Source organism: Mytilus californianus, unplaced genomic scaffold (assembly GCF_021869535.1).
Source record: "Mytilus californianus isolate M0D057914Y unplaced genomic scaffold, xbMytCali1.0.p SCAF_4, whole genome shotgun sequence".
NCBI lineage: Eukaryota > Metazoa > Mollusca > Bivalvia > Mytilida > Mytilidae > Mytilus > Mytilus californianus.
In genome coordinates this window covers 106,606,699-106,629,523 of record NW_026262690.1, presented here as the reverse complement: position 1 = coordinate 106,629,523, position 22,825 = coordinate 106,606,699, and the positions used below count along the sequence as shown (strand labels likewise).

General features: G+C 31.5%; 1 protein-coding gene across 1 annotated transcript in view; it reads left to right on the top strand.

Moving 5' to 3' along the window:
- LOC127737177 (uncharacterized) overlaps positions 1–22,825 on the top strand; it is a 41,277-nt gene that overhangs the window by 5,433 nt on the left and 13,019 nt on the right. The window contains exons 4-8 of the mRNA XM_052247708.1: positions 8,805–8,814; positions 9,506–9,717; positions 15,699–15,934; positions 18,914–18,925; positions 21,436–21,598. Of these exons, the coding sequence (XP_052103668.1) occupies positions 8,805–8,814; positions 9,506–9,717; positions 15,699–15,934; positions 18,914–18,925; positions 21,436–21,598 (633 nt within the window). The remainder of the gene's footprint in view (positions 1–8,804; positions 8,815–9,505; positions 9,718–15,698; positions 15,935–18,913; positions 18,926–21,435; positions 21,599–22,825) is intronic.

The window sequence follows — 22,825 nt, the reverse complement described above, 5'->3', positions numbered from 1 at the left end:
TTCAAAGGTATCCATGACTTCAGAATTGAACCAATATTGTTAAAAATCTCTTTCATGAACTAGTTCCATTGCGATTATCAAAAGAAAAAAGTTTCTTCTCGGACCAACGTTTTTTTTTATGCAACTATTTTCTGGTATTTTCCTTCCGACTTTCGACTTTTACTTCCATGTACAAATATGTTTTAACAACAAGTTCATTGATATAACTTTCGTCAATAAATAATCTTGACAAACATAATGTTTGAATCTATTGATGTCAGTGATCAATATTAATTCACAGTTGAAAGGCGCAATGATAAACATCGCAAATCCTGTTTCATGTCATCCATTTCGAACATCGTCTGGGGAATCCCCGTGGTTCCCGCTTTAAAAGTCTTCTGTTCGCTAGTTTTGCTAGAATGTTTCTATTTCCATCTATTATATCTTCTGTTCTCGTCCAAATCATTTAAATTGGCCGCCGCTGTTACATCGTTATCATTGAAATACTTCTGAACGTGTTGGCCATCACGCCAAACAATTTCTGCCATTTTGTTACTTTTTTCATCTAAATTTTTCACTTTCGGTTTCATGGCTTATACCTGATTTAAAGTCAAGAGAAACTCGAAAGTACGCCGAATTTTAATCAATCAGAATCCATACAAGTCTAAACTGCCGCAATCTCATGAATATTGACTCCGCCCATTCCATGGTAACTGTGTAAACAAATGAGATACGGAAACGACAATAGTCGCGCCTAGCAGTAGAGGACTGCTTTATCGGAACAACAATAGTCCCGCGTAGCAGTCTAAGGGTTAACTTTGCTACTGAATCATTGACATTTACAGACAAATATAGATTTTGCTGAAATTTTATAAAATCCTCTAGATTTCAAACAAATTTAAATCCTTGAGTAAACAAAGTGCAGACTTAGACATACTAAATATTAAAGTCAAATGTGTTATTTGGTAAAACAAACAATGCTAAAAAAAATTGTTGAGGTATGCAATGAAAATTAAAAAAAAAAAACACACATATTTTCAATCTTTGTTTTAACTATGATCCAATGTGATAATAACTTTTGAAAATTTATTTGAGATTTTAGCTAATAATGTAGGCCTATTTAGGTCATAAGATACAGTTTTGATCCTACAGTGAATTTTTGACGAAAATTTGCATACAAACTATTTTTCACCTAGTCATGCAATTCAAATATGTAATAAAATATACCTTCATGTGCTGCTTTTAGAGATAAATGGGGTTGAAATTTTAGACATTTACTAAAAATTTCGGTTTCTTAGACATTTCTATCCTTTGGACAGACATACCCAAATTTTTGGTTTCAAAAGATGAACACAAGCAGATTTTTTTAAGTACAATTGAAATATCTTCTTTACATAAGTATGTCCTAAAATGCATAACAATTCTTTATAAATAATTCATTTTTATTAAAGTTTCATGATTATAGAAAAAAAACATAATATTTTGCTGTATATTTATGTAATTTTTTTAAATTAAATCGGTGATTTGTTCATAAATATTGGTACAAATAATCATTATATATAAACCAAATCTCATTTTAAAAAAGAGGGATCAATGTACTCATTTTCAAGTTAATGATTAAAATCAGTGGAAAAATGCATCTTTTCCCGATATGTCAAAGTTTGACGTCAAGAAAAAAAACATTTTACTTTAGCAATGTCATTACCTACACTGTAACTGTATCGTATGCCCTTAAGGCGTTATTAAAAATACTCCTTTCTGTGTTTTCTTTATTAGAAGAAATATTATAGATTTGAATGCTTTTTTTTTGAAAATTTATCAGGGGTTCAATTTAGCGGTGGTCCGAGGTCCGCGACCTTCCATTTTTGCAGTCGGACTCTCGTTTTGGTTACAAGCTACGCCCGACGGACCTTCTGTTTGAAAGAAAATAAAAATAAACTTTGCCGACCTTTTTAAACAAAAATTTCCAAACAATCTCAAAATTTATTTTCATCATTATTATTTATGACAGCGATGTTCATTTTGTTCAACCGCTAGCTTTATACCGAAAATTGCCAACTAGTAATGTGTGAATTCCGAGTAAAATCGTATCTGACTGACAAAACAACATTGAAAAACATTGGATGCCATAAACCGGAAATGAAGAAAATAACAAAAAACGGATCCAATTCCGGAGCGGATAAGGGTAATTCCGGGTTTGCTGATCAAATACAATGAAAAAATAATAATTCCAGGCAGTTGACAAAACACATCTATGATGATAAAATATAAACACTAGAATTGAAAACCAAAAGATATATTGAAAAGAAAGAAAAAGTAGGAAATATTTTTTTAAAGAAACTCAAAATTACTTTTAGTTCATAAATTTTCATCTCAAAATCCAAAAAAATGTGACAGTAATTTTCTTTATCATTAATAAATATTGATATTACATGTAGATTTTTGTATAGTGTAAACGTATTACTACAATTCCAAGAGGTAATGTCTTCTCAATTTTAAAGGACCAGTACAAATCTGGAAGTTTCTTATCACATGTATATACGTCTCTGCTTAAACAGCTTTGAATATGAACTGTTTTATAAAATGGTATAAGTAGTAATAAATTACCAATAGTTGAGACAACACACCCACCCATGGTGACACCCTCCTCAATAACAAAAAAAAAAAAAAGAATCTGAATTTATAGTATACAAGACAATTGCAATTGTTATTAAATATTTTATACAACAGTGACTTTGACAATGAAACAAGTTGACCTAACACCAACAGCACATTAATTTTGTTACTTGTATCTTACTATGTTAGGAAATATTTCAAGTAAAAGTAGGACCTGGAATTTAGGTTGTGGACCTTTCAGTTTGGAGTGTCAAAGGTCCTGGACCTTCCAGTACCAAATGTTAATTTGAACCCCTGTTTATATGAAATGAAAGCAAGTGACCATCACATTTTGCATAAAGCAAAGGCAAAACACAGCATTCAATTAATTTATTTGCAGGTTTTCGAAATAAAATAATATATATTATTCACATTTTTTATCTAAAAATAATACTTTAAGCACAAAACTTCGACAGAAATTGTCTGAAAATAAAGCAGTATCATTCAACATGAAATCAATCATAATACTTCATGAAGCTGAAATTTGCATCTAAAAATGTCAATTTCAAAGCAGAAAGCTCATAAAATTTTTTATAAAATTTCTATGATTATTGCATGTGTATATTCTCATAATCATGATAATAATTTATTGTTATATATTCATATCAATTATCCATATTTTAAGATATTATTAGGTAGATGAAGCTAATAATCATTAATCAGGTGGTCCGAGTACACAGTTATTTCGTAGTGCATTTCTTTTAGACAATAAATGAAAATTAAAAAAATCCCACCTGCGCTTTCTCAATAATATTTTTACAGTGTGTTGTACTACTTTTGGGACAAATTATATCAAAATTATAGAAAACTTCATCGGCTCTAACTCAAAATATGGACAATTTTATGTTAAGGGGGTCTTCAAATCTTTTGACAGCTTCCGAAGTGCTAATTTTTAACATTTTTCAGCTGGACCAAATCACTACTTTACTTTAAAATTCATGACCCAAATTTTTTTACAGTGTCATTTCACCCCCCTACTTGCTATTTGAGTCAAAAAACATGGAGAAATAAATTTGGAAGGGGTATAAAATAAATTAGCAAGTAACACACTGTCCACACTAGGGACTATATTCGTGGACAACGAAAATCAAAGGACGATAACTGTGTACACGGACCTAATAGGGTAGAAAAAATTGACCAATCTTAATGAAACTTGGTATGACCAAAGCTTAATAAATTATTAGACTGCTTACAAAGTTTCATGGCAATAGGATATATATTATTGACAATATGACTAATTCTATATTCAACTTTGCATGTTAAATTTAGACGTTAAAATTGAAAAATTTCAACTATCAACATTTGGGGCTTAAAAAATTAAAATATTGCAAAAAAATACTTTTGAAATGCCTTAATATATAATATATTATGTATTAAAAGCAATAGAGTACTCATTTGATTTATCAGACTTGTCATAATTATTAAAAAGTCAAATTTATATGAGCCTGTGCCTAAAAATGGAGGTTTTCCAATGAAGGGGGGGCCTTACATGAAGATGTAATATTTTCCAGCAATTTTAAATTTGTAAAGCTTTTTGGTTATAAATAATCCTTACATATGTATTTAATGTACTTTAAATGGAAAGAAAACTTACAAATAACATATCATATTAGTTTAAAAGGGTCTTAGGCTAAGTAAGACTGAAAATAATTTAGGGTCAATTTAGGCCGCAGCACATATTTACATTTAAAAATGCATATTGAAGCTATAGGAAATAAAAATTTGTGTCTTTTCTATCATTTCTATACTCAGGTGACATGATACAATACATCTGAGCACAAAAAGACTCTTGCATTCAACTTTTTTTGCAGACAGTATGGTCTGATACAAAGATTTTTCACTTTTTAGTGAAAAACATGCATGCAATTTTAGTCTCAACAGGCTTATATTTGAACCACTTGCTATCCTACAGAAGAAAAGAAAGATATTATGTGACATGAAACAGGTACAAAAGACATTGTTAAGTGCTTTTTGTACAAATTTAGTGAGGTCTTTATTATGGACTTCAACTTTTATGTTCCAAGCTCCTTACATTTAACTTGATCCAAACAGGGCGTTAGACGAGGGTCATATATACAACACATTTTGCACATATTGTATGAGATAATCTTCTTTTCTGTAGATTCAGAGTTCACAAATGAGTAATACAACTGGATTGAAGCATAGAAACACAAATATTGACACATAAAAACCTGTCAGATAGAAAGTCAGAATGCCACTTATGCATCAAAATTGAAAAAGCTATAAAATGCTTATTTTGACCATAAAATGCCCAAATTGGTCATTTTTGCAGAAATTCTATGAAATAAAAGTTTAAATACTTTAGTTTTATGCTATTTGACAAATTGACACCATCAAATCATTCGGGGAAGTTGCCAAAGTACAGATTCTATATTTCCTGATTTCACCTCTTAGGTCCGAGTACACAGTTATTTCGTAGTGCATTTCTTTTAGACAATAAATGAAAATTAAAAAAATCCCACCTGCGCTTTCTCAATAATATTTTTACAGTGTGTTGTACTACTTTTGGGACAAATTATATCAAAATTATAGAAAACTTCATCGGCTCTAACTCAAAATATGGACAATTTTATGTTAAGGGGGTCTTCAAATCTTTTGACAGCTTCCGAAGTGCTAATTTTTAACATTTTTCAGCTGGACCAAATCACTACTTTACTTTAAAATTCATGACCCAAATTTTTTTACAGTGTCATTTCACCCCCCTACTTGCTATTTGAGTCAAAAAACATGGAGAAATAAATTTGGAAGGGGTATAAAATAAATTAGCAAGTAACACACTGTCCACACTAGGGACTATATTCGTGGACAACGAAAATCAAAGGACGATAACTGTGTACACGGACCTAATAGGGTAGAAAAAATTGACCAATCTTAATGAAACTTGGTATGACCAAAGCTTAATAAATTATTAGACTGCTTACAAAGTTTCATGGCAATAGGATATATATTATTGACAATATGACTAATTCTATATTCAACTTTGCATGTTAAATTTAGACGTTAAAATTGAAAAATTTCAACTATCAACATTTGGGGCTTAAAAAATTAAAATATTGCAAAAAAATACTTTTGAAATGCCTTAATATATAATATATTATGTATTAAAAGCAATAGAGTACTCATTTGATTTATCAGACTTGTCATAATTATTAAAAAGTCAAATTTATATGAGCCTGTGCCTAAAAATGGAGGTTTTCCAATGAAGGGGGGGCCTTACATGAAGATGTAATATTTTCCAGCAATTTTAAATTTGTAAAGCTTTTTGGTTATAAATAATCCTTACATATGTATTTAATGTACTTTAAATGGAAAGAAAACTTACAAATAACATATCATATTAGTTTAAAAGGGTCTTAGGCTAAGTAAGACTGAAAATAATTTAGGGTCAATTTAGGCCGCAGCACATATTTACATTTAAAAATGCATATTGAAGCTATAGGAAATAAAAATTTGTGTCTTTTCTATCATTTCTATACTCAGGTGACATGATACAATACATCTGAGCACAAAAAGACTCTTGCATTCAACTTTTTTTGCAGACAGTATGGTCTGATACAAAGATTTTTCACTTTTTAGTGAAAAACATGCATGCAATTTTAGTCTCAACAGGCTTATATTTGAACCACTTGCTATCCTACAGAAGAAAAGAAAGATATTATGTGACATGAAACAGGTACAAAAGACATTGTTAAGTGCTTTTTGTACAAATTTAGTGAGGTCTTTATTATGGACTTCAACTTTTATGTTCCAAGCTCCTTACATTTAACTTGATCCAAACAGGGCGTTAGACGAGGGTCATATATACAACACATTTTGCACATATTGTATGAGATAATCTTCTTTTCTGTAGATTCAGAGTTCACAAATGAGTAATACAACTGGATTGAAGCATAGAAACACAAATATTGACACATAAAAACCTGTCAGATAGAAAGTCAGAATGCCACTTATGCATCAAAATTGAAAAAGCTATAAAATGCTTATTTTGACCATAAAATGCCCAAATTGGTCATTTTTGCAGAAATTCTATGAAATAAAAGTTTAAATACTTTAGTTTTATGCTATTTGACAAATTGACACCATCAAATCATTCGGGGAAGTTGCCAAAGTACAGATTCTATATTTCCTGATTTCACCTCTTAGGTCCGAGTACACAGTTATTTCGTAGTGCATTTCTTTTAGACAATAAATGAAAATTAAAAAAATCCCACCTGCGCTTTCTCAATAATATTTTTACAGTGTGTTGTACTACTTTTGGGACAAATTATATCAAAATTATAGAAAACTTCATCGGCTCTAACTCAAAATATGGACAATTTTATGTTAAGGGGGTCTTCAAATCTTTTGACAGCTTCCGAAGTGCTAATTTTTAACATTTTTCAGCTGGACCAAATCACTACTTTACTTTAAAATTCATGACCCAAATTTTTTTACAGTGTCATTTCACCCCCCTACTTGCTATTTGAGTCAAAAAACATGGAGAAATAAATTTGGAAGGGGTATAAAATAAATTAGCAAGTAACACACTGTCCACACTAGGGACTATATTCGTGGACAACGAAAATCAAAGGACGATAACTGTGTACACGGACCAGGTTGCTTTCATATGGCATGGGTTTCTTTCATAGGGCATTGGTAGTTCTCATACAAATTGAAAGCATATGACACAATCAAATGATATATATGTCTTTCATCCATTAGAGATTAACATTTTTATGAATTGAGAACCTGCTGCAAATATTGAAATTCATATTGCTAAATTAATATCCGCTGATTTGTAATTTCCATAATCTATTTAGTTGATTGAGATAAAAAAAAATGAATTGAGAACCTGCTGCAAATATTAAAATTCATATTGCTTCATTAATTTCCGCTGATTTGTAATTTCCATAATCTATTTAGTTGATTGAGATAAGTTTTTATTCTTAGAGGTTTCTTAAATAAAATATTCTTCTATTATTTACCTGTTGAAGCTACACTAAATCATGTCATTTTATATGGTAATTATTTAATTTTGGATGTAACATGTCTGATTGGCCGAACGTTTTTGTCTATCAGCTCATAGATATAATTTTGTCATGTGACTGTGACCTCATCAATGGTTTTTTTTCATGATTTACTGCTGAAAAATGGAATTTAGAATTAAATTATAAGTAATGACTGTAATATTTTTTCTGTCTATTCGGAATAACATAAAAAATGTGGTGCACACTTTTAAATAACCAGCTACATGGGTTATTCAGTGCGCACCACATGTTTTATATTATTTCTTCATAAACAGAAAAAATATTACAGTCATTCCTTTAATAAAAAAATTTTAGGTACAGTTTGAATGAATTAGAGAAACCAACGCTTTACCATGATGTTGTTATAATTATGACCGAAACAGGGAACCATCAGGTAGCCAGTACAAAAGTAGGAAATACTATAAGTGACCATGCATTAAAAGAGCCAAAGGTAAATTGATATAGGTATAATTTCTTTAGATATTTAACTAGTTAGTTTATGTCATTCTCATTAAATTTTTGTGTTTTTATCATTTCTTTTGTTCTGTTTGCTAAATATGGTATATATATGCATGGTGTATATTATTGCTCTTGATGCACCTCAGGGTGCCTGAGTTAGTAAAATAAAGTTATCGTTATCGATATGAGAATTTGCGGAAAAGGAGCATGGCACCAAAATTTTTTACAAAAAAGAACAGTGTGAGATATTGCCATCTGACTCTGTGTCCAGCTTCCATTTTTATAAAAAAATATTCTCTGAAACCATGGGACCTATTTGAAGGAAACTTGGTCAGAATCATTTTTAAATATAACTGTTATTAGTAACCAACATGGCCAGTGCAAGTATAAACAGAATACGGGGTGGGGGTTACAATAGCACATTTGATATTTTTCTTTGAAATAACCAAGTCATTTACAACTTAATTCTGGTGAATTGGTCTTAGGGCAGCCTTTCAAACTGGGTTATTTTACTATATTGTACTGGAAATTTTCCCTGAACTTTTTTCAATCTATAGTTGATCTTCCAATTCATTATATTTTTTGCAGGATGTTCTTGGAATTGTCCCTTTTTATTAATTTAAAATCCATAAAAGATTAGCAACATTACTGAACAAAAGTTTAATACTTTCTTTATTTGAAAAGCCAAGTACCGGTAAACAGATTGTTTTCTCTGAAATCACTTAACCAAAAGAGAGGCGAAAGATACCCACCAAAAACTGGGGGTGATCTCAGGTGCTCTGGAAGGGTAAGCAGATCCTGTTCCACATGTGGCACCCATTGTGTTGCTCATGTTAGAGCCAACTAGAACCAAACTTGTCATATCTCCATGGATATTTCCAAATATCATCTGATATTCCTGCTGATCAATGAAAATGGTTGCCATTGCCACAACTTCATCCTGGACAGCCTCTATTACAGGACCTACCTATTTATTGCAAATCTGTTCTCGTCCTGAACATGTATGAAATATTTGCCACTGGACGTTATACTAATATCAATCAATCAATCAATCTTATATAGATATATCAGTAAAAACTCATTGAATATACCATGTATATAATTTAGAATGCCAGAAGCACATTTCGTCTACATAAAACTCATCAGTAAAGTTAGAAAATGGGTCATATGAGATAAAAAGAATAACATGAATTACCAAAAACAATAAAATTGATGTACAAACAGCAACAAACAACACATGGTCCAGATATCCTAATTTGATAGGTTTTAACTAGTTTTTCATGCACATAAATCCTCCTATGCTTTTCTAGACCATAGGTCATAAAAGTATATCTATATCTATACTTTGCATGATATGTAAATATAACTCTTTGGTTTTTTTCCAGATTTCAGCCACATATTCATTAGTCAATTATACTGACAATGATCTACTGAAATATAAAAGGAATATTCTACTGATTCCACAAACAACTAGTGAAGAAAAGTCTCAGTTCATGTTGTTAAATAAAACATGGATTGGGGAGGAGTGTAATGAGATTGGTGTATCACTGGCAGCATTCAATAACCAATCAGATAAATGTCATAAATCAGCACAGAAGTAAGTACTTATGAATATATTTTATTTTGTAGTGTAATATTTTTGTTTCAAATCATTGTTTCTTAAAAAGTTCAAACATATTATATAACATAATTGGTTTATTTACAAGGCATCTGATAATAGTTGCAATGCTAAGCATTTGGGAAAAAAAACAAATAGTTGACATGATATTCTTAGATTAAATTAATAACTGTGCACTCATTTATTTTTGTGGATTCCAATTTGGTACCATTAGATTCAGGAAAAAATACAATTTTTGGGATATTTCGTTTCATGGTTTTGTCAAATTCCACAGACAAGCCAATAGAAAATGTATATTGTTGAACATTGGAATTTGTGATTAATGTCTATCAATAAAATCTATGAAAATTAGTATCCCACGAATAATAATAGATCCACAGTATATTATAACCTGCCCAAAAAATATTTATTTCATGACTAGAAAAAAATGCCTTTTACAAAATCTATAAGAATTTACCATATTTCAATATTATTGAGTTGCCTAACAGTGAAGCTGTAAGGACACATAGGGAAAATTTCTTTTTTTTGGCATTCTATTCATCCCCAACTCCTTTAAAAAATGTTGACAATTTCTTCTACTAAACATAAAGTTGTGCAAAGGGCTGCTTTTGTAATTTTTATTTGAGTCTTTTTTGGGGTTTCCTGTACTTAAACATGGTCTTTGCAATTTCTTTTTACATTATTATCCTCACCGAAAAAATTAATGGAGCATATAATTATCCTTTTGTTTGTCTGTCTGTGTGTCCAAAATAAATAGTTTCTGGATGATGACTTGAGTATGCCATGTTTGATTGGAATGAAACTTAGACAGATTAAAGATATAAGAAAGGGAAAGAAGCATATTTATTTTGGAGTCAATATATCAAAGGTCAAGGTCAATATTACTAAAATTAAAAAAAATGAAAAATGCTTCATTCAAATGAAACTTATACTGATGGAAGATAAAGGGAAGGTGAAGAAGCCTATTGATTTTCAGTCCTTGAAATTAGCACTGGACCGACGGACCATGTCCTGTAAATTTCCCTTTGGTCCAGTATTTTTATTAAAACCACAGGTCCAATTAATTGTCCGATAAAACTTCTTGTCGTTGTTTGCATCTAAAATTAAATTCTTGTATAATTCTATTGTCAAAATTTTTAATCGTTATTTTTAGATCAGAAAAATCAGTACTATGTATACATTAATTTAAAAAAAGATACATTCACTGATTATGACTATCATGCATGCCATGCGTGTAAGACGATTTAGAACCTTTTCTTTTTTTTTTAAATCATGTCAAAGTCATGTGTAGTGTTGGTAAAATATAGAGAAAAGTCTAGAGAAACCTGTTCCGAACAGCCAACGATGATGATGCAAACTAGATCATAATATTGATATGGCTTTACTACAATACTTACCAGGGGCTATTCCGGGCAAGCCTTTGAAAATAAAGTCAACCACAGGGGATACATGAGAAAGGAAAAAGGTTTACGAATTAACCAGGGAGTGGAAATTCGTAGATTCCTGGAAAAGTGAAATCCCTGAAGAAGAAAGACGGAAGATCCACTAGCAACGTATTGAATGATGATTTATTCTAATAAAAGTTATATGTCTGATGTCATTCATGTTATTGTATTTTGTATTATTTCAATAAATTTTATAAACACATTTTGTTTTACCTGGCATACAGAAATTGAACCAATTGTTCTAAAAATAGATTTGTTTCTTTGACCCATATGTACAACGTACATTATTACGCTTTGATTAAAATAAATTGTTTAACAATACTACACAATTTATTATCATTTTCAACAATAAATGTGTAATGAACTGCCTTTGATATGCAGTATTTACCGCTTGCACAGTGATGGAACACTGTCTCTTTAACCTCGTTAGTTTCGTATAAGAATAAGAATATTTTAGTTTTCAAATTAAAAGGCTCTTTAAAGAGCTTTTATCACATTACATACAAATACATGAGATTAGACATAAATTGAGAAACATAAAAGAAAACAACACCGTTTTACAATAACTGTTATATAAGGCCAGGACAGAACCAGATAATACAAATAACATCTATAAAATATACCACTCAAAATAAGTATATGTGTGGCTAATTTGCATTTATTATCTTTGAACTTCTCCTTATCTTCAGATTTTTAGATAAATACTTTCCCAAACAATTATATACATCTAAATTTTCTTGTGTAAATAGCCATGAAAACTTCGAAAGATTGTCTAAAGATTGAAAATTATTGCAGGTTAAAGACATTTCAGTGAAAAACTCATTTCTGTTATCAACATATAGTGGGCATTCAGTCACAAAGTGTACCGGTATCTCATCCTCAACTTTATTTACTGTACAGTATAAACATTTTCTAAGTGTTCTATTCACACATAAATTTTTGAATATCAGATTTCATTTTTACATAGTACCTTTATGGTTTATTTGTCTCTCCAAGCATACTTGTATTTTGAACACTTGTAATAAAAAATGTTCTCTTAATAAATGACTAGCTAAGAGAGCACCATTTGGCAGTGCCGTCTTTTTACTTTATTGGAGACATTAGGAGATACATGTCTTTCTTGGAGGATTCATATACATTTTGTATTTTGTATACTTAATACTCCAAAATTTGTAGCTGTTTAGAGAACCAACCAATGCAGTTCTGGTTAGAGGATATGGTAGGATTAAAGTTTTTTGTTATTCTTTTGCAGTTGTTCATATCTTGTTCTTGTTGTTTTGTTTTTTTTTGCAGTTGTTTATATCTTGTTCTTGTTGTTCTTTTGCAGTTGTTCATATCTTGTTCTTGTTGGTTTTTTTTTTTTGCAGTTGTTCATATCTTGTTCTTGTTGTTCTTTTGCAGTTGTTCATATCTTAAAATTGTTCTTGTTGTTTTTTTGCAGATATTCATATCTTGTTCTTGCTGTTCTTTTGCAGTTGTTTACATCTTGTTCTTTTGTTTGATAATACCCAAAACAAAAAAGTTGGGGGGAGGGAGGAATTGGCAGGGGAACGTGTATTAATATATCATATATGTGTCAGCTAAGACACCTTCATTTCTTTTTTTATACTATTATTAAAAATTTGAAAAACAGTTCACTTTTGGGTAAGTTGCCTGTTGGACATTGAAAAAAGTCAGAAATTTCTTTATTTGAGGAAGTCACTTGTACTTTTGGATTGCTGTTCAATCATTTGCAGTACAATTTTTTTTAACCAAATTTGTTTCATGTTAAGTTATTTTTCATTTTGATTTCATTTATTTAAGTTAAAACATATTCTCTCTATCTTCAGTGCTGTATTTTATTAAACCAAAGCATTATAAATTGAAATTTTAGGAGAATTTGCCTGAAGAAAGTATGAATTGTGTTTATACTGACACATTCTATTTCTGCGAATTTCATATGATCAGAAAGTATGGAAATTTCATATATATATATACATTCCAGTTTAATGATATTTCCAGTAAACGCAATTCTCAACCAGCTTAATATTTAATAAAAGAAATACAATATTTTAACGCAAGATGTTGGTTTCACGGATATAATAATTGGAAATATATGATAGAAAAATGAAATAATAAAATTAAAAAAAAAGAAATTTTCATGGTTTATCTGTAGTATGACCATGATCTCTTGGACTTTCATAATTCAGTGATAATTAATAATGCAGGCAAGACATTTAAGCATTTCCACTATTGATGATAGTTAATGTGTCATGTGTCAAAGGAACAGCTTGAAGAGATCATGACAAAGGTTCTCACAACTTCATTGTACATTTGCTGAGGATTCATTTTTATTTGTGGGATACCAACTTTAGTGGATTTCGTGGAAACAGGTGAATTACGAATTTAAGGAAGTTCGCTACTCAGTTTCAAAATAACAAGCTTTTCATAACACTAGTATATATTGATAGGGGATTAATAAAGGAACAAAAAGAGCAAAAATAAAATATAGGTCAATGTGCTTGTTTTCGAGATATTAGCCATTGAAATTTTGGCGGGAAAATATCCTCTCTTGATTTTTCATAGCTTTATCATTGACAAGATAAAGTTCTCAAAAACTATTAAAAAATAATTAAGATTTTATAAGACTCTTACAGATGGCTTATAATTATACATGTAAAAGATTTTTAAAAAGAAAAATGGGGGTCAATGGGCAAAATTTTTTAAGGCATTCAAATAGATAAAACCAGAGGATTCCGAAAATCTGACAAAAATTCCAAAACATGACAAGCGAACTTCCTTAAATGTTCAACAAAGTACAAATTTTCTATAGGATTGTATCCAGACTTTTGATAAACCATGAATTCAAATATCCACTGAAAATGCAAGTTTTCCTCAATCCACGAAAATTGGTATCCACGAAAATAAATAAATCCACAGTATATGATTTGCTAATATCTGTACATTTAAAATGAGCTTATTATATTTTCCAGGAAAGAAAGTTGAAAAAGACAGATAGACAGTACTTTTTACAGGATAGAATTAGAGGTGTTCCAAAGATAATAAAGTCTGAGAGATTCCAATGGTCTTTAGTTGTTCCTATATCTAATGTCCAGGCTGTACTGTCTATATCAATAGCAGCTGATGACCTTCTTATAGTACTCAAACAGTAAGTGAAGGTTCTGATTCCACATAAGTTGGATGTTGCCCTCCTTGTTCACATAATTTATGAGATTGGTAACTTTATATCACCATGCATGGTTCACACCATTTTAGGTTATGGTGAATTTTGTTAAGCCTGTAACAAAAGATAATAAATTCTCTCGGACAACAAAATCGACATCAAAACATTTTGCCATTTGCAATAATTTGTAAAACAAGACTGTTCCATCAAACACAATTGTCAATGTTCCTCCTTTGCCCATTAACTTTCTTTCATACTGTGGATTAATTTATTTTCATTGGTACTTTTTTCACGGATTGAGGAAAACTTTTGAAATTCATGGTTTTGCCAAAGTCTGCATACAAGCCTACAGAAAATTTGTAATTTGTTGAACATTTCAATTTGTGGATAACCTGTACCCACAAAATCCATGAAAATTGGTATCATAAGAAGTGGATTCAGGTTAATTGCATGGCCTTCTTGTCAGAAAAAAATATGCAATAAAAGGACTATGCTTATAACCGAAATTCTGATTTTGGGTGACATCAGACCGGAAATAATAATTAATCCACAGTATTTGTCATAGATAAAGGATTTGATTGATTTGATTTTTGGTGTTTTAACGCCACTTTTAAGCTCCGCTTTTGGGCTATTTTGTGGCAGCCAGTTTTTATTGGTGGAGGAAGCCGGAGTGCCCAGAGAAAACCACCGACCTTCGGAAGGAAAACTGAGTCGAGTGCACCTGCGCGAGCGCGGTTCGAAATCACAACTCAGTGTTGACTGGCTAGTGATTACAGTAGTAACTACTTAGACCACTCGGCCACCGAGGCCCCGATAGATAAAGGAAATCACTTCCTTGTCATTGTTAGTTTGCCTAATCGTTAGTATGATTATTAAATAAAAAAAGGTTACTGTGATAAACCACAAATTATCGAAATATAAAGACTTATTTACTGATTGCACTAAAAGGGGGGTTGGCATCTATGTACCTATGCATCACATCTCTTCTCTTCCTCCACTTTGGTTGTCTCGTGGCAGCATGTTGGACTCGAGTGCGGCAGGTCATGGGTTTGAACCACTGACAGGTCAAACCAAAGACTTTGAAATTGGTATTTGCTGCTTCTTCGCTAGTCACATGGCACTAAGGAGAGGAGAAAAGATGATGGGCTCTGAGTCATCTTAATGTGTCTGGGTAGGGTGACCTGTGCTCTTTGCCTTTTGAACTAGCATGTTAAAAATTCAGCTCAGCATGTTGGGCTAGTACAAAGCAGGATTCATATTCATATAACATTAGAATGTTGTTGTCCTGAATATGCATTTAATTTGACGCTGGATTTTAAACAGCCATCCATCATCATCGTCTTATTTTCTAGGTTCACACAGGTAATTAGAGAGATAGAATACACAGACAACAGTCAGACAGAGACATTACATATCATGTTATATAACCAGGGATATATGATGAAGGATGTTTCTGTACAGCTACAGAATTGTAACGTCACAATCATTGGAGAGGTTTCAACATCAATACAGTTACCACCACACAAGACACAACATGCAGAACTGCCCTTCAAGACTGGGATACCTGACGGAGTATTTTCTTGTACATGTAAGGTTATCATCTAACAAGTAGATACTGGTGATTCTTTGTTAATCGTGGAGTACTAAATTTCATGACCCTGAATGGTATTACAAACAGCAGAAGCTTATAAACAGGTACAGATGTAAAATGAATAAAGAGGTCAAGATAGTACAAATTTCCTAAAGGCTTGTATCTGAATATCTTTAAAACCACGAAATAAAGTATCCATGGAAGTTTGATTTTCTCCAATGCCTGAGAATTGGTTCCCTCAACCACCACCCCAAAGAAATAAATTCTCATTAGTTTTAATTGATTTGATTGGATATAGGATTATTATTTACTGGTCGGAACATAATTTATTAGAAAAACAACAATTTTATATATAATGAAAAATTTTTGAAAATTTTAATGGACTTTTGGTACAGTAAAACTCGTATTTTACTGCTCCAATAAGGGTCATACTGGTTTTTGACTGTTGGACAATGTTCTATGGGAACTCTGTGACCCCCTTATACTGTGATTTTGTTCAAAAGTTTTTGCTGTTAATAAGAGTAAAAAATGATTAATGTAGATTCATTTATTTTCATGGGCACCAATTTTTGTGGATTGAAGAAAACTTTGAGGATATTTGATTTCGTGGTTTTGCCATATTGTGCACACAAGCCTATAAAATATTTTTAATTCATTGAACATTTATATTCATGGTTTTCCTGTTCCCAAGGAAATCATTAAAATTTGTATCCAAGGAATAATAATGTATAAATATAAGATTTTAAAATTTGTTACATTGAAAATAAAAAAGTAATTTTAATGCTATTAAAAGAATTACCAATGTACAATGTATATTGGTTTTTGTTGAGCCTGTGACTTTTGTCGCAGATAGCTCGACATAGGGATATTGATCCGGCTGCGGCGTTAATTAACTTCTTAAAAGCTTAATATTTCAGAAGGTAGAATACCTGGATGCTTCATACTTTGTATATAGATGCCTTATGATATGAAGTTTCCGTCTGTCATATGTCCATTGTCCTTGACCTCATTTTCATGGTTCAGTGACTACTTGAAAAAAAAGTTAAGATTTTTTTAATGTTAATTTCTCTCTTACTATGAGAAATAGGATAACTATATTTAGTATGTGCATACCTTGCAAGGTCCTCATGCCTGTCAGACAGTTTTCACTTGACCTCGACCTCATTTCATGGATCAGTGAACAAGGTTAAGTTTTCGTGTTCAAGTCCATATCTGAGATACTATAAGCAATAGGTCTACTATATTTGGTGTATGTAATGATTGTAAGGTGTACATGTCCAACTGGCAGGTGTCATCTGACCTTGACCTCATTTTCATGGTTCAGTGGTCATAGTTTAGTTTTTGTGTTTTGGTCTGTTTTTCTAATACTGTATGCAATAGGTCAACTGTATTTGGTGTATGGAAATATTTTATGATGTTCATGTCAGTCTGGCAGGTTTTATTTGACCTTGACCTCATTTTCATGGTTCATTGCTCAATGTTAAGTTTTTGTGTTTTGGTCTGTTTTTCTAATACTGTATGCAGTAGGTAAACTATATTTGGTGTATGGATATATTTAATGATGTACATGTCAGTCTGGCAGGCTTTATTTGACCTTGACCTCATTTTCATGGTTCATTGCTTATGTCAATTTTTTGTGTTTTGGTCTGTTTTTCTTAAACTTTAAGCAATAGGTCAACTATATTTGGTGTATGGAATGATTGTAAGGTGTATATGTCTGTCTGGCAGGTACCATCTGACCTTCACCTCATTTTCATGGTAGATTGGTCAATGTCCGGTATTCCTGGTTAACTTTTTTTCTTAGATACCTTAAGCAATATGTCAACTATATTTGATGCATGGAATGATTTTCAGGTGTACATGTCTGTCTGGTAGGGTTCAAATGACCTTGACTTCATTTTCATGGTTCATTGTTCAGTATAGAATTTCCATGGTTTGGTCTGTTTCTTTTATACTATAAGCAATAGGTCATCTATATTCTGTGTATGGAGGGATTGTATTATAGGTGTACATGTATTTCCGGCTTGGGTTATTTGACCTTGACCTCATTTTTTTGGATCATAAATGTTAATGTGATACTTGTAGTAAAACTTAATATGTAGGACTATCAACATTAAATCAATGGTCAGTATAGTAGGCGAGACATTTCAGCGTGTGCACTCTTGTGAAATTTTGACAGTATTCTTTTCGAACTCTGTTACCCCCTTGTACTGTGATTTTGTTACAAAGCTTCTGCTATTAATAGAAGGAAAAATGATTAATCAAATATTTAACACAAACTGCAGCTTCTTAATTTGTTGTAATTTTATAATGGATGCCATAAGTTCCTAATACTAGCTGCACAAAAGTTACTTCTTTTGAGTAGAATTTAAGGCATTCAATACAAGTTTATGTCTGTAAGTTATGAGAAGTTAATAATCAATGCCTTTCAAGTTTAAATTCTTCTTTAAACACTAATTTTTTTTTCATATAAAATAAGAAAAGTTTGTATCAGGGCTATTCCATTAAAATGAATGGCGGAGGGTAGGAAGGAAAGTATTATATTTTGACATGGGTGTGGGTCATTTTGGGTGAAAATCATTTGATGTTTGCAAAGTAACAAAAAAAAAAGTGTGTTTGCTGTGGGGGGATTTTTAAGATCCAACCTACCCTTCCACAAAATAGCCCTCATCAGTATTAACCCCATTTTCAAATCTGACTTTTATAGGTACTTTCTGGGTGGGGTTCTATATGGAAGCCTCCATCGTTGCCTTTTTTGGACTGTTTTGCACTGTGCTTGCAAAGTATTTATGTCCAAATTATAGTATGGTGAATGTTGTAGCCTTAATCACTTGTGGCAAAAAAGTACCAATTTTTACTCTCTTAAAAATGTTTCTTCAAGTATAATATGATGAAAAAATAAATTTGTAATCGGGCAAGGTTAAGATAATATGCAAATGATCAATGCATTTATCAACATTATTTATTTTTTTATAGTGCAAGTTGCTGGTGAGAATGATGAAGACAAATGGGAGATAACTCTACAAAAACATCGCCAATGTATTTGTTATCCCTACAGAAAGTGTAATGTAAGTGTAGGGGAGATAACTCTACAAAAACATACCTAATGTATTTGTTATCCATACATAAAGAAAGTGTAATGTAATTATAGGGGAAATAACTCTACAGGAACATCACCAATGTATTTGTTATCCATATAGAAAGTGTAATGTAAGTATGGGGGAGATAACTCTACCAAAAAATAACCAATGTATTTGTTATCCCTATGGAAAGTGTAATGTAAGTATAGGGTAGATAACTCTATGGAAACATCACCAATGTATTTGTTTGATATCTATACATACAGAAAGTGTAAAATAAGTATAGAGCAGATAACTCTACAGGAACATCACCATTGTATTTGTTATCCCTACCGAAGGTGAAATGTAAGTATAGGGGAGATAACTCTAAGGAAACATCACCAATGTAATTGTTATTTATACATAACTAAAGTGAAATGTAAGTATAGGGGAGATAACTCTATAAAAACATAACCAATGTATTTGTTATCCCTACAGAAAGTGTAATGTAAATACAGGGGAGATTACTCTACAGAAACATTGCCAATGTACTGAATGTGTAATGTGAGTATAGGGGAGATAATTCTACAGAAACATTGCCAATGTATATGTTATCCCTACCAAAATTGTAATGTAAGTATAATTCCGCAGAAACATTTTTAGTATATTTGTTATCCTTATCACATTTAGTCTAAGTCAAGGGGAAAATAACTGAACCCAATGATGACCAAAGTATTAAAGAGGCTGTGCACCAAATAGGCCTCCTGTTGAGTTCCATGTTAATTCAATGATTTTGACCACTTTTCAACCAGCTTGCTTTTAAATTTCCTGAATACTTATTTGAGGCATCGCCAAGTTGCTACAAATTTTGTATCTTTCTACAGGAATTAAAAGACATTTGGACAATCAAATGGCTGATAATTGGTCTGGTACATAAATAACTAGCAGCTTTAAATTATTTTAGCACAAGATTCAACATCTGTCAAATAAGTACAGCTATTTAGTTTACTATCCCATGCAATCAAAGTGCAACAAACAAAATTTGCTGTGCCTATGAAGCACTTTTGTGGATATAGTCTTCATTCAAAATATACAAAGCAAATGTACTGTTTAACCAATAAACACATGCAAAAATAGATAAACTGTCAAAGGTCAGCTATGCATGATTCACAGGGTAATATAAAATGACTCTTAAAAAGTAGCAACATTTATCAACTGTGACCACTGCAAATACAATATCTTTCTGTGCTACTATCTCATGATACTAGAAGTGTTTTGATGCTTCCACACTTTGAATTTTTATTTATATTTTTTAGGGAATAGATTCAACAATTTCTACTTTTCTATAAATAACTTCTTTTTTGTGGAAAAAAAATATGGAACTTTTGCTCTTCTGGTTTAGAACAGAATTTTGGTCTTTAACGTACAAAAAGTCATGTCCATACAATATTTGTATATTTGAAAAATGTATATTTTCTATATTTCAGTGCGGTATCCATGGTTATTACAGACATACAGTAATCTTCAGTCTAGGAATTTTTCCAGGACCATTTGATCCATTGTTCCTGTTATGTGTGTTAATTATATTGCTGTTCAGTATAGGTAATATAAAGTTCAAATTTGATTGGTCACCTGATTAGAATTTTGATACTGTGGATTCATTTATTTTCGTGGGTACCAATTTTCTTGGATTGAGTAAAAATTGCATTTTCGTGGATATTTGATTTCGTGGATTTGCCAAAGTCTGTATACAACCTTACAGAAAATGTGTAATTCGTTGAACATTTAAACTTGTGGTTTACCTGTACCTACGAAATCCACTAAAATTGGTACCCAACGAATAATAATGAATTCACAGTAGGTAAATGGCTGTTTTGGCTTTGCATATGCCACATTTATCTGAATAAATATAGGACAGTCAATTCAATGTCGTCACTCCCAACATCATCATGAAACAGCATGATGACAACACAAATTTCTTGGAATGACACCCAGGATTTTATCTTTGTTCATTGGACTAATTATCAACCCATAAAAACCCATTGAAATGCATATTCTTGTTGGTTTTTCTGTGTTCAAAATATTAAACCATAAAAAAACCATTAACTTTTCAACAGAGCCATGAAAAAATGAAATTCATGAAATAAAGTACTTCAAGGTGCATGTGTTTGAAATCATTCAGGTGTGAAATATAGTCGTTATGAACATTTCACGATAACATGAAGGGGCTGAGTGATCTTATTAGTTCATCTACTGTATCGCTAGCCTGTCAAAACTGAGGTTGTGAGTTTGAACCCTGCATGTGGCAGGTTTACATATGCGAATATATCTAACTACACAAGACGAAAATTCCATGAGTGAAACACTATATTCAATAACAGTTCTTAAATTGTTGTTCTTCATCATCATCATGAAATTTTGATCTCTTTATAATGATAGGATTGATTAAAGCAGTGATGTCCCTGTGGTCACCAATATCCATCGGAGAGTCTGGTCTTTGTCTTTTTACTATGACCAGAGTACTGACAACTTACCATGAACCCTCACTGATGAAGTATGAGGTTATTTACAATGAGAGAGGCATACCAGTCCATCCTCTCACGTAAGTTTTCTCTTACAGTAGATTTATTTAGTTTCGTGATTACTAATTTTTTGGATTTATGAAGATTGTAACACTATTGTTAAGTAGCTATGAAAGCTATGAAAGTTAAGAAAAGTAAGGCATCTCAACTGGCAAGTCTATCAAAGTTTATAATCCTCAAGATAGAAGCCTTAAGGTGGATCATTGGTATATATTCCTTTAGATAGAATTCTCTTATAACTTGCCAAAATGTAGATTTTACCTTGCTTTTTTCAAAAATAAAATAAAAAGTATGGGGCACTGGGCTAATTCAAGCTACATGTCGTGCATAATTGCCCAATTTTGCATTGATTATTCATGAAAAACACTTTTTTATATTTCCAATCGAGTGTTGGTAGACGAAATAATTACGGTTGACAAACTTCGGTAGGCCTGCTACAAATGATTCCGACAACAAAGGTAGGCGTGTTATACACCATTGTGTAGATAAATCAATTTACATTTACGGCATAACAAGTTTAGTGGGGTTGACAACCTAGAAATCGAAATATAACGGAATTTCGCAACCGGGTGACATTTTTCAAAAATGTGAGTTAAGTACCTTGTGTTATATTAAAGTATATAGGAAAAAAAAATTCTGAGACAAGTACCTGTGAAATGGTGGTATACAACTTAATATACCTTAAGTAAATTTGTACTTTCTTGAACATTTAATTTGTGTTCATCTATTAGTCACATAATCCACAAAAATTGCTAGCCCACAAATTATAATGAATCCACAGTATACAGGAAAAGCATAACAGTTTTCAAATTATGTAAGGAAGGGAACCAGTCACTGTATCAAACATTAATTAAAGTGAAGTGTAAATCCACTCTGATTATTTAAATTATTTGAAGAAAAGAATGAGAAAGTAATGCACAGTCATTCTTTATGAAAACTACTGGAGGAAAGGAATATCTTGGAATCTATATTTGTTTATTTTATCCATTACCTTGTAGATGAAAGGTGTACATGGCAATCCATATTGGTTAGTTTTAACTTTTACGAAAAAATGATATGAGACAATTCAAACAGTTAGTTTATCTTGCATACCATGTAAGAAAGGTTATGAGGCGATCTGCATTGGTTAACTAATACATATTGAATGTATACTAGGAAACCTAGATTAACTTAATTAAGAAAAAATAGAAGAATATTAATATGTTTATGCCCGACCTACAATAGTAGTAGGGGCATTATGTTTTCTG